This window comes from Apodemus sylvaticus, chromosome 21 (genome assembly GCF_947179515.1).
Source record: "Apodemus sylvaticus chromosome 21, mApoSyl1.1, whole genome shotgun sequence".
Taxonomy (NCBI): domain Eukaryota; kingdom Metazoa; phylum Chordata; class Mammalia; order Rodentia; family Muridae; genus Apodemus; species Apodemus sylvaticus.
The window spans coordinates 48,921,224-48,943,122 of record NC_067492.1 but is presented as its reverse complement, the minus strand read 5'-3'; the positions used below and the strand labels follow the sequence as shown (position 1 = coordinate 48,943,122).

The 21,899-nt window shown below is 38.0% G+C and overlaps 1 protein-coding gene across 11 annotated transcripts in view; it reads left to right on the top strand.

Annotated features, from left to right (window-relative positions):
* Inpp4b (inositol polyphosphate-4-phosphatase type II B) overlaps positions 1 to 21,899 on the top strand; it is a 762,101-nt gene that overhangs the window by 501,797 nt on the left and 238,405 nt on the right. For all 11 annotated transcript variants that reach the window (XM_052167328.1, XM_052167331.1, XM_052167337.1 and 8 more), the window contains one exon: positions 1,772 to 1,851. In XM_052167328.1, the coding sequence (XP_052023288.1) occupies positions 1,772 to 1,851 (80 nt within the window). The remainder of the gene's footprint in view (positions 1 to 1,771; positions 1,852 to 21,899) is intronic.

Here is a 21,899-nt window from a genome sequence, read left to right as displayed (position 1 = left end):
CAGGCCCATGCTGGGGTCTCCCCGAGGAATCATGCAACCGACTTAATATAAAGATTTATTGTATGGGAAGAGAGTGGGGACCTTGAAAATGATAGAGACAGAGAAAGAGGGGGTACAGAAAGAGGAAGAGAGGCCATCTGGGAATGCATGGGAACAGAGAGGAGGGACAAGGGAAGGATGGAGAGAGGGAGGGGAGGGGAAGGGGGAGGGAGAAGAAAAGGAGAGGGAGAGGAGAGAGGAGGGAGAGGAGGCAGGAAGGGCTGGGGTGTCAAGCAGTCCTCTTCAAATGCTGCCACTGCTACACTGACTGGCACCTGGTGGGTGGCAGGATGATGACCAAGATGTGGCTAGGTAGCTGTTGGGCAGAGGGAGCAGAACTGTCTGTAAGCCAATAGTGAGTGCATATACAGGTGTTCTGAACTTTAGGTTTCCTAGTTGGGGCCAACATTAATAGAATTGTCTACAATTTCAAAACCAAGTTGTGTTTTCAGATGTTTGTGTCTTTATGCCTTTTTGTACCTGTTCTTCTAAGGTAGCGTTTTGAAAAGAGGTTTACATTTTTTACCTGGGGCTTCAAAGATGGCAGAAGACTTTGCCCAGGACCTGGTTTAGGTTCCCAGCACCCAAAGGGCAGCTCACAACTGTAACTCTTCTTCCAGGGAATCTGATTCCTTCTCCTGGCCTCCTTGCTTACCCAAATGACACAAAAGCATGCACACAGGCCACACACCTACACTTTACAAAAGAAAAAAAAATCTATCCTGGATTCCAAAAGCAATCACTCAGTACACACACACACACAGCCTCTTTTTATATGTGGAATGATTTCTTTTTTATTTTCTTATGGAAATATTCAACTGGTCTCAGACTCTCTACCAAACTTCTCATTCAAACATAGTCTGGAACAGAGCTGTGCCAAAAGAAAGTTTGAGAGAAACCTTGATGCCCTGTTGTGGGACATCCCAGGCTGCCCTGTGTCAATGTCCTAGGCGATGATAGGGCTTGATAATTTTATGTTTAGCCACTGCCCTCTAGAAAAGTGAGAAATACACCTTATGGTATTTATGCCATAATGTGACATTCGAGTCACAAGCAGCCAGGAGCAATGAAAAAATTTAACCCTGAGACAGAAAGGAGCAGTTTGCCATTTTACTCTTTATATTGAATTGAGAGCAGATGCCCAGTATTGACTGGTAAACATGACACCTGGTTGTGAGCTATTTAAAAACTAATTTTAGAAACTATAACAGAAGTGCTGTTTATTTATGTGCTGAGTTGAAATTGTCCCATGCTGGTAAAACAACAAATGGAAGCAAAGCCTCTAAATGCTTCTGTGATGGAGAGAAATATTGTCTTTCTATTTATAACTCTAACAGAGCCTTGTGTAAAAATAGCTCCAAGAAGCAGATTTTCTCATGTCTTTGACAGAGAGTTGCTGTTGCCAGTGATTTGAGGAATATCCGCTGAACACTGAACGTTTAGCACCCTCTTTGACACTAGTTTTCTTCTCGGGGAGGAGATTAGAGTTAGTGGGGAAGTCCTGACTGCTGGATCTTACTTCTTGTCACTTCCCAGGTCGTCAATATCTTTCTTTAAGGAAGCTGACAGTTCAGTATTGTCTTTTTATCACTGAAATATTTGGGGGCTAATTGATTCACTATTTCTTTCTTTTCTAAATGAATTCTGTGTGATTGGTGTGAGAGCCACACCACCACAACACAATTAGGAAGAACCCCAGGAGTTGATGGGAAACATTCTTTCTTATTTCCAGAGAAGCTTCCTGGGCTGTGCCAGTTTTAAAGTTGGGGAGCTGCTAAAGTCCAAGGAGCAACTGCTGTCCCTGAGGCTGAGGTGAGTCTCTCTGTTTTCAGATGTTAGTTAACACCCAGGTGTGGCCTCCGCACCTAGAGTCCTGGTTCTCACAGACAGTGGGCTGGAGATACCATAAAGATGGCAACTCCAGCTCACTCTCAGAATTGCTGCCAGCTGCAGAATTATTAGGCTGTGTGGGAAAAGAAGTATGTGTGTGTGTGTGGGGGGGGGTGGGTAAGGTGATAGCATTCTTTGAAAGAAAGCAAATGCAAACTGTGATCATGCTATTAAATAACTTTCTCTAATAAAACATGACTCTATTAATGAGTAAGTTTTAGGATTGAAATATGTTTGGTGTAGTGTAGTAGCTTCTGATAGGAAAAAGTGAGCAAACTTTTTCAATATCCTACCTGCAATGCTGAGCTTAAAATACTGATGAATTAAAGCAGATCAGTAGATCCTAGCTAATTCTAAGCATAATTTCTTTTGATATCAGAGATGAACCGTCTTAAAAAGGTTGTAGAATATATTTATACTAGGAAGAATACAGAATGAGTATTTCTTTTTAAAACTTACAATAAACACACACATACACTCACACGTATTTATAAATGTTTTTCTTTTTCCAAAGAACCACTAGGAGCCAACAATTTATTTCATTAAATTTAAGGAATTTTCATTCAATGAAATTCATTAAGTATTCTATGTATCTTGGTGGAATTTGTATTCATGTGTTTTTCTTACTTTAATTCCCTGATCCTGATAGGTCTGCTCTTGATTAGGAAATATATTATCTAATTATACTAATATACATTCTTCAGGCAGCAAAGTATGACTTCTGAAAAGGCTGCTGAAGTCTCTCTAGCTTCTATCAGAGAAAAACCATGCTTGGTTTATCCACAGCTTTCTGGTGCAATTGAGGAACATTTTATTCCTCATTTTATGAACTCTTTTTTTTTCTTTTTCTTTTTTTTTTGCATCTTCTACAAGCTGTACATTAGTACACATTTTATTCATCTGAGGGGAGGAAACAGAAGCCAGAGCTTGTATTGTGAAGACAGCCTCTACCCATATAGCCTTGGCCAACTTTGGAATTTGCTCTGCAGACCAGGCTAGCCCTCAGACTTGTCTGCATCCTCCTCCTGCCTTTCCTCTTAAGGGATGAGATTGAGAAGTCTTCAGTGTGATAAAAGCTGGTGAACTTGCAGACTGCCTTAAAGAGTATTAAGGAGGGTCAAATTTAAAATACTAAGAAAAAACAAAATGCAAAATCTTTAGAATTACATGAAAGAGGAATCCATTTCCATTTTGATCTAAGTGTCTGATTCCTAACCATTTAATTGTGATTGTATGAAAATATTAAATGTAACAAAAAGAATTATTTTCTAGAAAAATATTAATTTTCAAACTAATTTTGAATGGCCTGTGTTATTTTCTCCTTGTTTTTGTCATATTCATGGGATTTCTTTACTATGAACTAGGTAGATTATGCCTTACTGTATAATCTGTGTGTTTTTAGCTCACAACATCTAATTGTTCTGTTTGGTTTTTTTATTTAATTTATCTTCTTTTGATGGACTGTCTCTGGGATTCTGAGTTGGAAGAACATTAGGTCAGGGTTAAGGAACATTCTTTGTTATTGTTTTCATTTGCTTTTTATATTTATTTGCATTGACTATTTATAACTTCCCTTCTTTCCATACTCTAGCTTTTAAACAATAAAACGGAACACTTCTACAGAAATAAGACATGTTTGTAGACATCCTGTTGGGTTGCTGATATTTTATAGTGCTGTTTGTTTCACTTTGTCAAACCTGAAGTTTCTGACTGTGCTTTCTAGCTCTTTGGGAACTAACATGTAATTTAAATTCTACAATTCCATCTAACTCACTACAGGAGGAGCCTGTATTCAGAGTGGCTTCTCTTACATGTTCTTAAGGCTGGATGTCATGTACATTGGATTATTTTTCTTATTGAAAACTTAAAGAAGAAAGAAATATACATATAATTTATTGATTTAGTCTCAAATTTCATTTGTGTATCTTTTAAATTGTAAAGTAATATTGTTGACATATATTTGGGAAAAGCCCTTTGATATATAATCTGGTTCCTATGCATGTTTTTTTTAATTTACATAGTATAGGGTCACCAGTTTGGAATGTTTCAGCTTTCCAAATGGACTTGGTGTCTTCATTTAATACTGACCTCTATACTATTTTTCTAAATTGACTTGGTTTTGCTAGTTTATTTAAGTTCCATCTCCCTGGCTTCTTTAATATGTTAATTCTGTTTTCTGATGGTTTTCTCCAGTTTGCTGCTGTACAGTCCTGATTTCTGTACTATCACATGATTGATATAGAATTGTTTTATAGCAGATTGTAATTTTAATTGTGGCAGATATTGAATAATCCTATTTAAGTGACCAAAGCTATAAGAGAGCACAGTGGAGCGGCACAGTGGGTGCTTTGTGCTGAGAGTGTGTGTGCTGGAGGTGGCTCATTTAATCCTTATCAAATTAACCTATGATGTTCTTTAATCCATTCCATAAATCAAATAGACACGGAAAACAATTTATTTAGCATTTTTTGTAAAGTTACAATGTTCAAATAAGAGAAAGTTGTCCTGAGTCCAGGCCCTTCTGATTGGAAAGTTACAGATTTCAAAGATGAGCTTTGTCTCTGTACAACAAGAGATAACTGAGACCCAAGAGTAAATGTCACATGTCATATACTTGGTGGCTGAGTGGTAGCAAGGGTTTGGACACTGGACTGTTTCTTCAGTGATTTTTCACCTGTCTGATTTCCTCACAGTGCCTAGATTTACACTAGGTAGTAAGTAGATGAATATTAGCATGCTCTGCAGAACTCGAATATGTTACTCTGCTTCCCATAGTGGCAGAAAATGGGATGCAGCTGTTAGTTCAAAAGACTGAGGGAAATACATATCGGTTACAAGCAGCCTCAGAAACATGGACTCCTAGAGCAACTCAGCACAATTTGCTATCCAAGTACCTGATAGTCATATGCTTTTCTAGCCTGTCCCAAACTTTTGAAGGCATTCAATCCGAGTTTAGGAATACTGTAATGTTTCCTATTGTTTAATAACAGAATGGAAAAATTTCAAAGATATATTACTGAGTGGGGCTGGCAGTCAAGAGAACAATCCATCGTTCTTGACAATACTTCAGCAACCACAATGGAAACCAACAACCACTTGAAGCAATCAAAGTGGTAAAACTTTTCTGCTAGGAAATTCACAGAGAGAAGGAAAAAGAAGGGAGTGTTTCAAACTCCATTGGACTTTGTTCCGTCTCCTTCGTACTTCTATTCAGTATGTATTTAGTCAGCAAACACTAAGATTTTTTTACGTACTAATAATAGTGACAGGTTCTTCAGAAAATAACAGCAGTAACCATTTTGTAGTTGATTATACTGACAACATGTTTAATGAATAATTTATTAACCATATATACTCCATGCAAGCACTGTGTTCGATACTAATAATGTACCAGGTTATTCATGCAGCACCATTTCCGATTTACATCTGCTTGACTGAGATCCCATGGCTGCTGGTTATATAAGAAGAGAAGAACTCAGTTAATCCTTCAGTTTATTGTTTCTATTTTGCTGCCTTGTAGGAAGGTCACAGCCATAGTAGGAGCCTTATTTATTTCTCTGCCATCTACTCTATCCTTAGGGGTCTTAATTTCTTGATGTTATATCTTAAAGTTTCACTTTGTATGCCTGAAGCAGAGCTAGGCTTCAGAAAATGGATATTGTTTGGAAATTTCATTTGTGATATTGGCTTTCTTAAAAAGTTTTTAATTGCTTTATGCAAGACAAGTAGCAAGGATTTATTCTTAAGTAGATTCTTGTAACTTGGCAAGTATGATAATCTAAGCATAATGTTTGTGTGCTGTTGTTGGCAAGTGAAGCACACGTCATCAGCTCTTGCATTTCAACTTTTGCTCCTCAGTCCCTGGAGCTGTTTTCGGATTGCTGTGTAAGCTTTATGAGGTGGCCCTGCTGGAAGGATATGGGTCACTAGGGGAGGATCTTACATTTTCATAGCTAGACTCATTTCCTATCCACTCTCTGCTTCCTAACTCCAATGCTGGATAAACAACCATCTCCTATTCCTGCTGCCATGCCTTCTCTGCTGTGATGGACAGAGCCCTTCAAACGTAAGCTAAAATAAACCTCTCCTCCCTCTCCTAGCTTCTCATCCAATATCTGTCCAGGAGTGAGAGAAGTAACTTTCAGAGCAGTAGTGAGCCACGGATTGCAATCTCCTTGAGAAAGTAAAAACCTGGGTTAAGATTCACATTTTTTCCTTCATCTTTGATCTTCTCATAGAAATATTCAGCTTGTCCTCACATCCTGCTACATCTGTCTGACTTTCGCATGGTTTGGGGGAATCTGAATTCCAGTCCTCACACTCCTACAGTAAAAGCTTTCCCCACTGAGCCATCTCCCTAGGCTCTGTGTTTTCTTTTATTAGCCTTTCAATGAGGTCTAAATCATGATTACAACAGAACTACCAGAACAAAATTAAATGTTATATATGTCTAAAATATTTTCTAACTTAAACAATGTTAACATAAATTAACTGTTATCTAACAGTTTAGGGAAGAATAGAGTTTCTCTGATTGATTTTAGAGGAGAATAACGCTGAATATTGTGGAATATGTCTACAGAGATAAGGATGACAGGGATGGTATGTACTTCATTGTCACTTTGGCAACAAAAGTAACACTCAGATAACTATTACCTGAGAGCAGTACATCAGGAGGCTGCTCAGGAAATGAGCAGGCAGGAGCAGGGATGAGTCAGCAGGGAAACCAGAGGCTGGAGTGGGAGTGGGCTGTCTTAGGAAGCAGTGCCTCCCTAGCCCCTGCTTACCTCTGACCTGCTTGCACGCAAACCTACTGTTTCTGCCACAGCAGTTCCTACACCTACACAGATCTCCACAGAGTAAGCTTCTTCTGTTTTTCTATTATTTACTGTTCTAAAGGGCTGGATAATGATATTTTTTTTCCTATTTTATGGACATAACAGTTCCCTGGCAACGTGATTCTCTAAAGTCCCACAGCTGCTTCAGCAGGGAGAATGGACGCTGTCTCTCAAGGTCTTGCTGTGTAACCCGTGTGTTACCTTTCTTAGTAATTTAGCTAGTACTCAGTTACTTTACAGACAGGAAAGCTTCTTCAAACTGACACTTGCTGTTCTTCTTGGAGTCCTTTAGTGACAGAGTTCTCACACTGGGGGTTTGTCTCACTTGCAGAGAGGCCTCCTATTAGAAACATATTTCTACTATGAACCAACTTTCAACTTGTAGCTCTGGAGTGGAGTAGAAGTTTCCCTTTTCTATGGTGCCTTTGAAGGCATCTTGTCTACCTTAAATCTTCTTTTGTTCTTTATCAAAGAGCAATGAGGTAGGATAAGGACTTGAGCTCAAGACCCTTCCTTGCAACCACCCCAGGCAGACTGCTCACTCTCTCCCTCTAATGTCTCTTAATTAAAGAAACAAAAGATTTCTGTGGTTGATGGATGGGTAAATTAATAATAAATGCAATAAGGTCCCAATCCCTACGTTGTACTAGAGGAAAACATAAACACCTTTCCCATTGTTTCTTGCTTTAAAGTTAATTTTTTCAAGCATTCATTAGTATTTTGTTTAGTTTACTTGAAATTATAACCTGCACAATTCTCTAATCTGCCAATGGCAGAGGTGTGGACTTATTCTTTATTTATATGTAAAATTTCAATGATCAAGAAGTGGATTCTTACCTGAATCCTAAGTCCTGGCTTTTATCACTTTGACATCCTATCTAGCATATACCACAGGGAGGTCCCAATCAGAAGACGAGTACAAAAGTTCCTAGGAAAAATAAAAACAACTTTTTACTAATAATTTCATGAGCTTTTTACTAATAACTTCCTTGAAATCAAGTCAGAAATTTGCAAATGTGACATGGCTATAACTTATGTCTGGAATTTTTTAGAATTAATTTTTAATTTACCCTTTAAATGTTTAACAATAATTTTTAATATATTGAAGCTTAAATATCCTTATATAATTTGCTCCTTTAATTGCCTCCTTCTAACCCTTCTTGATTTCCTTCTTCTAATCCTTCTTATCTTGATCCCATGAATCACTAATATGAGATGTCCGCAATGGTCTCTAACATCAGTTATCTTGTAGAAGCCCTTGATATTCTACCCATTTGTTAAAAATTAGCGAAAAATGCAAAGCATGTAACTATTAGTTCATGACAATAAAGAAATAGAATATTTAATTTAAAATTACTCCTGAGTCTAAATCCTGCCTCTTCTATAGACTTGCAAAATAGTTGAATACTCTGAGGCTGAATGACCATGAACTTCTAGTTGACCTTCATCTATCCATCATGTTCTAAGACTATTGACATAAACCACAACACCCAGCTATGTGGTACTCAGGGGCCTACCCAGCACTTTGTGTAAGCTAGGGAAGCTACCATATGAGCTCCATCACAAGTCCTAAGCTCAGTTTCATATCTGTGAGACATGGATGCCAATACTGTCTGTCTTACAGGGCCTGCTGTAAGGATCCCACAAATCACTCACATGAGATTTTATAATAATGCCAACACAGAAAAGGATAATAGTTATTTTAATATTTTTCTTTGTTGATATATTTGGGTAGTTTCTTCTTTCTTTAAAGGATTAGATTAGGCATTCTATAAATAGTCTAGCTGAAATAGGAGCTGATGCAGGTTCTCCTCAGCCATCGATTATTTAACTGATAATAATATTATCATGTTATATCAATATGTTTTCCTTGCATTCACTAGGTTTAGATCCTGCAGTTACATATTCTGTACTTTTCTTTATGTGTCTAATTCATTCTCATGACTGGAGGTAAGGCCATGAAAGCCAATCAGCACTTGTTTAGTTTTTCATTGTTTCAAAGACATGGGATTCATTAGTTTGAAAATTGGTTTAAACTTCTCAGACACTGACAGGATATGTTTAGCAGATACTTCAGGAGCTACTCAATTTGTACAGAAAAGCCTGAAGTCTTAACTCCTTTTAAATGTGAATCACGTGAAGGTTAACCTCTGTACACAAAGAGAGCTATTTACCTGTGAAGATCTCCTGATAGAGTTTCTGATGCTTCCTAGAGTCATGTTCATCATTATCATCACATATCTGCTCTCCTGTTTTATTTACACCATCTCTGTGCAAACAGTGACTTTTGACGTGCTAGAGTCCCACTTCTTATTGGTATATGTTCTCTGAGAGAAATGAATTTGATGATAAAAATGGTTGAAGTCCTCATAATAAAAAGAAAAACAGGCTTGCTTCCTCTCTGACCTCTCTAGCCCTCTGAGGTCCTTTGGGAAACTCAAAGGATACACGTCACAGGCAGCTTTATTTGTATTGATTGTGAGCCAATTTCTTTATGGAACATTTATTAACAACGTATTAGTCTGCAAGGTGTAAAAATACTTACTTATGTAGTTTAGTAAATCCTGATTTATAACGATAGTAGCAAAAAGAATATTCCAAGAAAATAGGGAAGGTGCTGTCTACTTTGTCTGTGAGGTTTGTGTTATCATAATCACATTCTTCAGCACACCCATGAGTAGGGACTTCATCAAATGGACATTCACTTTCAACTCATGTGTCAAGTGTCTTTTCTCTCGTTTCACCGTGAGGGCTTCGAGGGCCCCATTGAGCTCACACTCTCGCTCCTGACTGTGGAGATCTCCACTTCTGCAAATCAAACAAAACCTGCAAGAAAAAAAAAAACTTTCAAAGAGTCCACTCTCTCTCTCTTACACAATGTTTTGATTTTTTTGAGATTATAATATAATTGCATCATTAACTACTTCACTTTCCTCCTCCAAACCCTTCCACATTTCTTATCTCTTGCTTTCCTTCAAATTCACAGCCTCCTTTTCTTTAATTTTGTGTGTGTATGTGTGTGTGTGTGTGTGTGTGTGTGTTCTTATGTTACTTGTATATATGCTTTCAGGGATGACCACTTCATACTAGATAACCAACTGGTGTGATCTTTCCTGGAGAAAATTATTTTCCCTGCTTTCAGCATTCCCTAGTTACCTGTAGATCTTTGTCTAGGGTTGAGGTCATGATAAATTCTTCCAAGCTTGATTATATATAGCACATGAATATTTCACAATTATTATTTGTTTTAACTATGCCAGAGCAAGCTTTACTCTTCATTTGAAAGCTCTTTCCTTTCTTAATAAAATGAAAAATTTTCTCAAATGAGAAATGTCAGAATCTCAGCATCGACTATCTCTTCTTGAAACTCTCATCTGATTGTGCATATTTCTTCTTAAAACATCACATGATGCCCCCTCCACACCCATGAGTCTCCTATCCACAGCAAGCAAAACTGGGCACACACAAATGTGGAATCTTCAGCCAGGCATACAAGTTTCTCCACCATAGCCTGGTAGAGGTCTGTACATCAACCTTACAGTAGCTACACACATCACCTTTCATGTTAATCTTCCTTCACATTTGTCTTGTGTATGGTCACTGAATGCTTTCCTAATGTGAAGTCAGAGTTCTTATATTTCCGTGCTATCACTTTGTCTTATGTTCTCCGTGCTAAATTTAGACTTTGGTCATGGTCATGTTTCTGTGTGCTCATATATAGCTTAGGCACTTCAATATTCTGGTGTTCATCCCATATTTCTTACCCCCAAATTTTCTTACACCAGTCCCCTAGAAATGTGAAATAATCCAGGCGTGTTCTCAGTAAGATCAAGTCACCATCCATATCCATGGCTTCCAGTTGACTCAGTTTCCTTCTGACCAGTGACTTCCTTCTTGTCTTTCGTTTGAGCTCATCCTTCCTGGTCCAGCCAAGCTAATAAGAGGCTGAGCAGTGATAAGAAGGTCACCAGCCTTCAGCTGTTTCCCACGAGGCTATCTTTGGATTTTCTGTTGATTAATTATCTGTCCTATTTCATATTCACACGTGGGAGTGATTGAAAGCACAGCCTGGGGAGCACCAGGGGAACGTCTGTCCTTCCTAAAGCTTGTTTATTCTGATAGCTCTTCAGTTCAGGCCCTCCAGTGTTGACTCACTAAGTGGAATCCAGTTGAGTGCTACCACTATGGAATGCAGTCTGACTGGCTTCTAATAGAGTCAGAGCTCAGAGGCCAGTGAGCTGGCTCAGTGGGAGGAGGTGCTTGCTGCTAATCCTGACAACCTAAGTCTGATGCTATGGACCCACATGCTGGAAAGAGAGAAGCAGTTCCAGCAAGCTGTCCTTTCCCAGTCATGACATTTGTGCTCAAGCTCAGGCACATGGCAGTTGTTTAGTTAGTATGCACTAAGCCCCAAGTTCCATCCTCAGCACCACAAAACAAATACATGTGTAAATAAACACAGTTTAAACCACCATAATAGGGTTATTTTCCTCAATGCCGTGGGAGATGTCTACTTTCAGCCTTGCCTGTAATCGGATGAGTAACCTACCAGTCAAAGTATTTGGAACTTATTACATTTGCATGGAAAATATTGTTCTCTTATCTAAAATCAAATTGAAGATTTATATCAGGGGATTGCATGGTAAATAGGAGCGTGGTCTCCTAAGGTTGTTGTGTTTGCTTGTTGGGCCTATTGCCCACTGACACTAAATGCTTTGGCTGCTGACATTGGCTCCTAGTTCCAGTGCAGATGGATTTCTGCAGGGCATGAGTGCATTGGCATTTAAGAGCAAGGAAGGATCAGTTGAGACTCGAATGAGAGAAGTTACTGTCACCAGGAACTAATTACTTTGCTTCAATTTCCCAACCTGTCTTGTGCTGAGAATAACACCAGCAAAAGACCTAAATTATAGATGCATGTGCCAGATTCAGTGTAAATGAGCTTCTCATTGGATCACAAGGAGGCAACTTTGCTCCCTCCTCTTTCCCCCATGTCATCTTTGTCACTGACCCCTTCACTGTGAATCACATACTACCAATGGCTATGTCTTGGTTTTTTGTTTGTTTTGTTTTGTTTTGTTTTGTTTCATGACAAGATCACTTGACGAATAGACTGGCAAAAGTGGTAAGATGCAGGCTGTAGAAAGAGGAAAATTGTAGAAATACATCTAATATTTATTATGGAATTGTAGTAGTTCCTGACAGATTATCTTTGCAATGTCTTTGAAGTCTTTGAGTTTCAAAATGCCCAATCCTGAATATAAAATAATATAGCAAGCAAAGTTTTATTTGAATTTTATGATCAGAGAGACTAAAAATGGGAATATGTGCCATTTCTGTGGATGTGTTTTTTCCTAGTTTTACATCTTACAGTTCTTGTCTTCAGAGAAAGCTCGCACACTTTCTGTCCTGTGCCCTCCTGCAGGGAGGTGAGTCAGAAAGGAAGCAGAGAACTTTCCAGACAAGTTAAATGGAGTTGGTTTTGAGCAGAGGCTCCTGGTTACTCATGTAGCTGTAGGGGAGCCTGAAAGCAAAGAGGAAAGTAATGACTTATAATTACACATGAGCAGTCACTCCAGGAGAGTTTTCTCTTTAGTTTTTGAGTCATCTGTGTTCAGTCACCACATCTATGTGACGCATGAGGTTCCACAGCAGACTGTAGGACTGACATGTTGGTTGCCTTAAAGAAGTTTTAGGAATGGAGAAGCAGAGACACTAGTTTGGGTTCTTAGAAGGTCTGTAACTGGAGCTAAGAATATCATGTCATTTATACTTTTAAAAATAATGAATGGAAGGCAATTGTAATAGTGCCTGTTACACAGTCTATAATAAACACTACACACTATTACTGTTAGACACATCAACCTGAGATTTCCATAAAACCTAGACCACATTTGCTTTCTGTTTTTTTTTTTCCAAAAAATGGGATTTAAATGATCCAAGGCTGATCAATGCCTTCTTACCTTCATCATACACTGCCCTCACAAAGATGTAGCTCAGAGAATGGTGCTCCAAAGGGCAACTATGGTTCTTGGCCATTAATACTTTAGCTCATAATTCTCAGGGCTACCTATGTTGTTATAAGACAGATATCTACACACCCTATACAATCTGATGTTCTCACCACATATAAACAACATGTATGTAGTGACATATATTCTGTATTTGATTATTTTGTAAAACATAATAAATGTCTACATGAGTACCAAACTGTTTGTGAAGCATTCTAAGGGTACCAAACATTGAATAATGGTGCCTTGGAGAGAAGTCCTCCAAGTGTTGTGTGACACAACAGATGCCATTTATGGAAGGCAATGTGAGGGGCTTTGTGGGTTGATGAGAAGGGAGATTCCTGGGATTTGAGTTCATATAGGAGGAACTGAGAACTTGTTCTCTTTCCCTGTGTGAGGACATAGCTGAAGATAGCCAACTGCAAGCCAAAATGAGATCCCCCTTCAGAATTTAGTCACTCTGGTACTATAAGTTCATACTCTAGCCTACAGAACTCTGAGAGAGCGAAGTATTGGCTAAGATGGTAGTTGGTCAGTAGCCATCTCTCTAGACTAAAATGAGTGTTGTTAGATTTCACTACAGTTCTTTAAATAACTTCAGACAATGCATTCTCCCGGAGTTATGCATTTCCTTGTTGCTAGTAAAAACCCAAGCCTAGCACTTACTCTACCTCTGAAAGCAACAGGTATGATAGTCAGGTCTATAGATGACGCTCATTGACCTTGTGAAGAGTGAAGCCTAGTTACAGAGACTGGTGTGCTTAAGAGAAGGCAGGAATTGCGACAGGTATCGGCATTTGACAATACTCATCCAGATGAAAATGGTCACAAAGCCGTAGATGGGACCACAGTTTGTGTGACCCTCACACTGCTCATGGCTGCATAAAAAAGGGCTTTGCTTTTCTTGTTGTTCTTTTGGTGCTGTGATCAACTATCTGACAAAAGCAGCTTAGGAAAGAGTTTATTTTGATTTACAATTTGAGAGCACACACCATCACACTAGGGGAGGCATACCAGAAGACCGTGATGAACCTGTTTATGGGTCCATGATCAGGAAGCGTAGGCAGGTAAGGGCTGGTACCCAGTTTGCTTCCTTCATTTTTTTTTTCAGTTCCTGACCCCATACCATGGAATGATGTCCTACATCAGTAGAATAGTATTTCCCACTGATTTAAACCTTTTTTCTTAGGCAGCCCAAAAGCGCTTTTCCATGGAGATTCTAAATCCAGACAAGTTGACAGTGAGGATTGATCAGCACAGGGCTGAGCCTAATACTCTGTGCAGTCCAGGCCTGTGAACTCCCTGCACAGAAAATGAAGATGCTTTGCATATATACTTCTTGCTGGAAATATTCTGGAAATAAAGTATTTAACAGCCTCTGAAGGGAGTTATAGGAAGAAGTTTGCCTATCTTTCTTGGTAATGAACGGTTCCCTGGTCACATTTAGGAAGCGAAGAATTCTCTGCTGAAGTAATTTGGAAGCACACTATGGATCAGAACATTGTAGATAATGTGTGTATTCTAATGGGAGAAGATGAGATGCTTAGAAGAAAACATTTTCTCTTTACATAAAGAGCACTATAAGCCAGCACAGAGGAGGCACATAGGGGAGCTCCTGCTGCTATATAGACAATATAGTCTATGAGAAGAACCCAAGGAAGGAAATAAGGAGAGATGAATTCATCCCAAATGTGACTTACTCAGAAGAAAGATCAATTAGTATAGCAGAAGGAAGAGTTCCTCAGAGCACCAGACACAGGCAGTCGAGAACAAAACCATATCCATTTCCCATGAACGTTTTTTGACACGAGTCTTAGATACCTGTCAGTACTTCCAACGAATCGGTTTCCACAGAATGAATTAGGGATTGTTCTTGGGCTATAGGCTTCACTCATCAGTGTCACACTGGTATTCAAAGGGACTAAAAGCTTGTCCAGCAATAACAGGAAAAAGGGGGCTAAATCCAGGGTTAGCTAAAACATGTCAATCCTTTTTTTTTTTAAAACTAGGAATACATCTCATCTAGTTACCAGAAATTTGCACAAAATATAATAACTTCTTTTGAATTGTAAAATTTAATATTATGGCATACCATATATCTCTTCTTTCAATTTGAACTTCAGTTTAGAAAAAACGCCAAACTTATTCTTTCTTTATATGAGTCCTTAGAACTGTGCAAGGATCTTTCATTTCACTAATAGATGCTTCTTGCTACAGCCAGAAATCTGAAATAACATTTTGAGGGGGAAGAAACAAAGGAAGGAATGGAGTTTCTTGGGAGCTCTGTAGAAATTTGGTAGAAGATAACTGATTAATAATTGCTGGTCCCTACATTTGGGATAGATAAAAAACAATATTCCTGTTTCCCTCATGAAAATATAAGAATTGCATATAAATCTTCATGGCTCTATTTACGCTGTTTCAGCTTTGAAAACCAACCACATTTGACTTCCAGAATATTCACCAGATGGTTTATTGTTTATCAGTGCAGAGTCCAGACAGTATGGCAGAACAAGTTAGAATCCTAATTAACTCATTTGATGGGTTCTTGCAGCCCTTATAGAATCTCTCATTATGAAGACTGCCTGCCCTAGCACACTTTGACTAAACTCGCTGTTTATTTTTATTGCAATTTTTTTTACATAGCACGAGGCATTCCAGGATGCCGTTTGTTATCCCCCATCTTCATGGACATGTGCCCTTCTTTATCTTTCATGCTGACTCTGTTCCTGATAGCTTCTACTTTCCAAGTGAGTTATGATATCTGAGGTCCACCCTCACACTCTTGCCAGCTCTCCCCAACCACCTTTGCTTTGACCCTTTTCATTCTTCATATAAGATCCATTTCTCCTGAAACCTCCAGATCGAGGCCTTTGGCTTTCAACCATCTGATTCTCTCCCGTGTCTAAGGTGAATGTCATACGTCATCCTTCATCTTACTTTGGCACTTTGACTACTAATGTATGTGCTTGAGAGGATGAGATGTGAACTGGTGGGCAAAATGGTCTTCCTGTTCTTTTCCCGAACTGAAGGGGGGAGGTGTTGTGTAGAGCATTGCTCCTGTGGTGTGGATCTTTGTAACTCATTTAGCTTCCTGTCTCTCATTAGCAAGGGTGGATGAAAGAGTTCAGACTCTAGAACTGTACAGGCCACTGTAGGAACTTTTATTTTTCTTCTAGTAAAATAATCAACAGGACATTTTGAATTGAGATAAATTTTGAAGTGAGAACATGAGGTACAAGTTCTGAGGGGATGGATACCTGGGAACTTGGAGCAGCATGAAGACAACTGGGAGAGATAGGACTAGCTTAGAGTTCAGGCAGATTAGAGTCCTGTTTAATTTGAAGACCTGACTTATAAGATTGCTAGGATGGGAAACTGTGTCAACAAGCAAGATCTGAGGAGAAAGGTAGGCAGTACACAGGAAGGGGGATCAATTTTAAATAGTTTAAATTATGACACCTATTTGGACTTCACTTATCCATAGGTGGATGATTGGCTTTTGACAAGAAGTAAGGAGGACTGGAGGATAATTTGGTCAATACAGTGTGGATAACTGTTAGATTCTGCTTTCCATTAAAAGAGAAACAAGGTAAATCTGCTGAGAAAAAGAAGAGGAGAGATAATAAGGGATTTTATTGATACCAATATCAGAATATAGACACGAGGACTGGTGGAATAACTCAGTGGTTAGTTGAACATATAGTATGCACAATGCCTTGTATGTTTTTTCTAACACAAAGAATAGTCAAGGCTATTGAAATGCTGGAGCTATTGAAAAGGGAATGCTGAAATATGAAAACAGAAGAATTCCTACACCCAACTGTGGTGTAAGAGATATCACCATTTAGAGTGAAGACCAATGAGAAACAACCAAGAGGAACAAGGAGGATGACTAAGGATGTTCAACATTTCTTTAGGTGCTTCTCAGCTATTAGATATTTCTAGATTGAAAATTCTTTGCTTAGCTCTGTACCCGACTTTTTAATAGGGTTATTTGGTTCTCTAGAGTCTAACTTCTTGAAGTCTTTGAATATATTGGATATTAGCCCTCTGTCAGATGTAGGGTTGGTAAAGATCTTTTCCCAATTTATTCGTTGCCGTTTTGTCAGAATGGCAGTGTTCTTTGCCTTACAGAAACTTTGTAATTTTATGAGGTCCCATTTGTCAATTCTTGATCTTAGAGCATAAGCTATTGGTGTTATGTCCAGGAATTTTTCCCCTGTGCCCATGTGCTCAAGGCTCTTCCCCACTTTCTTTTCTATTAATTTCAGAGTGTCTGGTTTATGTGGAGGTTCATTGATCTACTTGATCAATGCTTGATTGAGCTTTGTACAAGGAGATAAGAATGGATTGATTTGCATTCTTTTTCGTGCTAACTGCCAGTTGAACCAACAGCATTTGTTGAAAAGACTATCTTTTTCCCACTGGATGGTTTTAGCTCCTTTGTCAAAGATCAAGTGACTATAGGTTTGTGGGTTCATTTCTGGGTCTTCAATTCTATTCCATTGATCTACCTGCCTGTCACTGTACCAATACCATGCAGTTTTTATCACTATTGCTCTATAGTACAGCTTGAGGTCCAAGATGCTGATTCCCCCAGAAGTTCTTTTATTGTTGAGAATAGTTTTAGCTATCCTGGGTTTTTTGTTGTTCCAGATGAATTTGAGAATTGCTCTTTCTAACTCTATGAAGAATTGCATCAGAATTTTAATGGGGATTGCATTGAATCTGTATATTGCTTTTGGCAAGATGGACATTTTTACTATATTAATCCTGCCAATCCACGAGCATGGGAAATCTTTCCATCATCTGGGGTCTTCTTCAATATCTTTCTAGAGATACTAGAAATTTTTGTCATACAGATCTTTCACTTCTTTGGATAGAGTCACACCCAGATACTTTATATTGTTTGTGGCTATTGTGAAGGGTGTCATTTCCCTAATTTCTTTCTCAGCCTGCTTATCCTTTGAGTATAGGAAGGCTACTGATTTGCTTAAGTTGATTTTATAACCACCAGCCACTTTACTGGAGTTGTTTATCAGCTGTTCTCTGGTGGAGTTTTTGGGGTCACTTAAGTAAACAATCATATCATCTACAAATAGTGATAGTTTGACTTCTTCTTTTCCAATTTGTATTCCTTTGACCTTTTGTTGTCTGATTGCTCTAGCTATAACTTCAAGTACTATATTGAATAGATATGGAGAGGGAGGACAACCATGACTAGTCCCTGATTTTAGTGGAATTGCTTCAAGTTACTCTCCATTTAGTTTGATGTTGGCTACTGGTTTGCTGTATTCTGTTTTTATTATGTTTAGGTATCGGCCTTGAATTCCTGATATTTTATGTTGGAACTTCTATGGAGAGAGCGTTATGGCTATAACTTGATAGTAGACATAGAGAACTAAGTATCACTTTGACAGCTTGACAGGAAGCGAAAACCTTGGTCACATAGCCACAAGGGAATACACTTCCATAACTCTCATAAGAATTATGTTTTTCCCTATGGCCTCCATGAGAGAATGAGAATGTATTATCCAGGCTACATCTTGAATTAAACTTGGTTAGATGCCTTGATGATTTCTCATCCACAGAGCCAATGAAATTGGAGTGTCGTTTTGAGTTGCCAAGTCTGTGAGAATTAGCTAGGTTGTATTATAAAACTCATATGTTTCTCTTGAACTGGTTAATTTAATTGTCAACTGGGCACAACCTAGAATCGCATAGGAAGAGTCTTATAGAAGAGTTATCTGGATCATATTGGCCTGTGAGTTGGTCTATTAGGACTGAGTTGATAACTGATATGGAAAGTTTTAGCACACTTTGGGTATCACCATTCTCTATGCTGGTTCCCAACTAGAAAGAGAGAGGGGGGGAGAGAGAGAGAGAGAGAGAGAGAGAGAGAGAGAGAGAGAGAGAGAGAGAAGGAAATGAGATGCTTGGTGTGTTCATCTCTCTGTGTACTTGACTGTGGATGAGATATAGTTCTCTGAAGGTCCTGACTTTGACTTTGTGACTTTCCTGTAATGATGGACTATAAGTTGGAACTGTTAGTTAAATGGACCATTTCTCCCCTGCATTACTTATGTTCAGAATATTTAATCACAGAATAGACATAAAAGTATTACAGCTCTCTTAGTCCTTTTCTCCTAGCTACCTGGCATCTATGCTGTTTTTGCACATGAGAGCACAGATTCATTTCAAGGCCTTTGACCCATATGCTTCCTGGAATGCTCTTACTTCAGGGAGATGGAGAGCTCATTCTCTTCCTTTTGGTGCCTGTTCAAATGTCATTTGAGACCTTTACCTGCCTCTGATTATAAAGTAACAGCCTCAACACAGAACTCCTCTGTCTTCCCTATTTCCTTTCCTCCGAAGACCTGTCCATCTAACAGATAGCTTGCATGTTTCTAGTATTGGTATGGGAATTTTCATAAAGATGGACACTTTTGTCCTTTTCTGTGTTCCCTTTCTGTGACTGGAAGTGATTAATATGATAATTAACAAGTGTTTTTAAAGTAATGACTATTTTCTATTAATCTTACATTATTTTTATATTTCTGTAGAATTTCTATGCATTTCAAAGAATTATTGATGGAAGATGTTGCTAAATAAGAGGAGAGTAAAGAAAATGTCACTTGGAAAACTGGAAGATTTGATTAGTGAGTCACAGAAGAATTCAAAACAAACCCACAAGCAATTAAGCATGAGAATGTAGGTCAGGAAAGCTGTTCAGTTTCAGAGTACATGCCTCCCATAATTTAAAACTCATTGAATTTCTTTGAAATACATTATACTTTAAAATCATATTCTCACACTGTAATTCTGACCTTTTAGTTCTGGCATTCTTGGAGAAACCTCTTCTACTCATTCCTACTATTAAAAGCCAACACAAAACTCACAAAAAAATTGTCTGATTAAAAATATGTACCTCAAAATCTTAATATTAAATATTGCTTTATCATCAGTCTTTAATAATGGAGTGCTCCAATGGTCCATGATTGTCATGTACGTGTTTAATATCTAAATCTATTTTGATTAGTGTTGTAACATTTGAAAGCCATTCACATAAAATAGTTCTGTAGGAAGTTCAAAAACTCTGCCTAGCTGCCATGATAATTTGTTCCAGCCTTAAAAATATATACATTCTTTTCTTTTAAATCTTTAGACTTTTATATTTATCTAGTTTTGTGTGTGTGTGTGTATATATATATATATATATATATATATATATATGCATATATGTGTATATACATATAAATGCACATACACACACATACATATATACAATCTCTAATGTCCTTTGGTTACTTTAAAAGCATAGTGCATAATATAAAATATGTATGTTGACTCTGGTATCCTAATGAAATATTAAAAATTAAATTTGGTTGAAATGGAAGAGAAATCCTCTTAACATGAGCTTCTTTATATTCTCAAAAGAAATTGTTGTTTTGATTGTTAATTTATTGTCAGAGAAGATGACAATCTTCTCTCTCATTTATTCAGCTTCATAAACTAATAGAATAAAAATAGGTCTTACATTTCTGTAAATAATGGTGTAAAACTACATTCTCATGAGAGTACCCCAGTCAGAATGTAGAGCTGGCCCTTCACTGGATCGCCACCCAAAGCATTCTCTGTCACCAGAGGATCTATTTCCCCTTCTAGTAGATTTTTAATGTTTAAAATAGAAAGAAGTTGACTAATTGATATGTTAGAGTATCTAATCCTTAGAGATCAGCTTCATTCACTCAGCCTAGTACCTACAATCCATACAAGTTTTGATGTCTATCAAGTTTCTTTTCTTGATAAATAATATTCTGCAGTGTAGATATAGCACAGGTAGTTTAATAATTCATATTAAATGACATTTAAGGTTTTTCATTGTCTGGTAATTACGAATGAGACTGTTGTGTGCACTTTTTAAAGTGATCACGGGTTTTTATTTCTCTAGGATAGTTATTTAGAATCTGTGCTTCTAGGTCATCTGAGAGGTGTTTGGCTTTATAAGAAACCAATGAAATGTTTGATGCCAGGCAGTGTACAGCCTCCCTGATTGGCCAAGCTGTTGAAACAGCATATTACAGTGATTTTAGTTTTCATCAAAGCATATCTTCTCTGGCTGTAGGTCATCTCCTCACCTGCCTTTTGCTATCTGCATGCCCTCTTTTTGAAATGTAAATGGTCAAGTATTTCACACATTGATTATTTAGGCTGTCTTCTTGTTTCATTGCTACAGAGTTTGGATAGCTATAGTTCAAGGTTTTTTTCACACAGTCCATACTGGAATCTTTCTTTTAGCCAAACATTTGTCCTTGTATTCTTATAACAACATTGTCTAAAGAAATAATGTCAATTTTGATGAAGTCCCTATTTCTGGATATTTCTTTATCTTTAATTTTTCCCTCCCTCTCTCCTCATCTCCCTTTCCCACCCTCTCTCCCCATTGCTTTGATGTTTTGAGATAGCCTCATTATTTAGCCCAGGGCTAGCACTGAATCCACCATTCTCTTGCCTTCACTTTCCAAAAGTTGGCTCTATTGTAATTTACCTTCCCTCTCCTGATACTGTTCTCTTTCCATAGGTTTGAATTTGGTCTCACCTATTCCAGTTCACAATGTCCCTTGCATAATTTTTATAAGTGTTAGTTCCACAAACTACTCTTTTTTTGCTAAAGTTGTAAAGGTCAAACAGAATTTTGTTTTTAATACAAATAAAGATCTAATTGTCTTGGCACCATTTAGAGAAAATCCTTTTTTCTCCATTGCCTTGCTTATAACTTTTCCAGAAATAAATTAAGCATATTGCCTGTTTCTTCTTTTATTTTGTTGTACTAATGCATCTGAGCTGTATTATGTAGCATGTATAGCTGCATGGTTTCTATGAGTTTCTAGTAGCAACCAGTTAAAGCAGCTCTTACTTGGCTTCCTTTGCCTTTCCTTGAACCTCAGAAACCAGCTCAAAGAACTCGCCAAACATTTGCTCATAGATTTTGGTTGCTTTCATCCAGAGTCTATGAATCAGCTTGGGGCAAGTGGAGTATTAGCTTTACTAATACTCTGTCTTCTAATTATTTATCAGAGTGTGTCTACTTATCTAGACTTTTTGATACACATCATTGGTA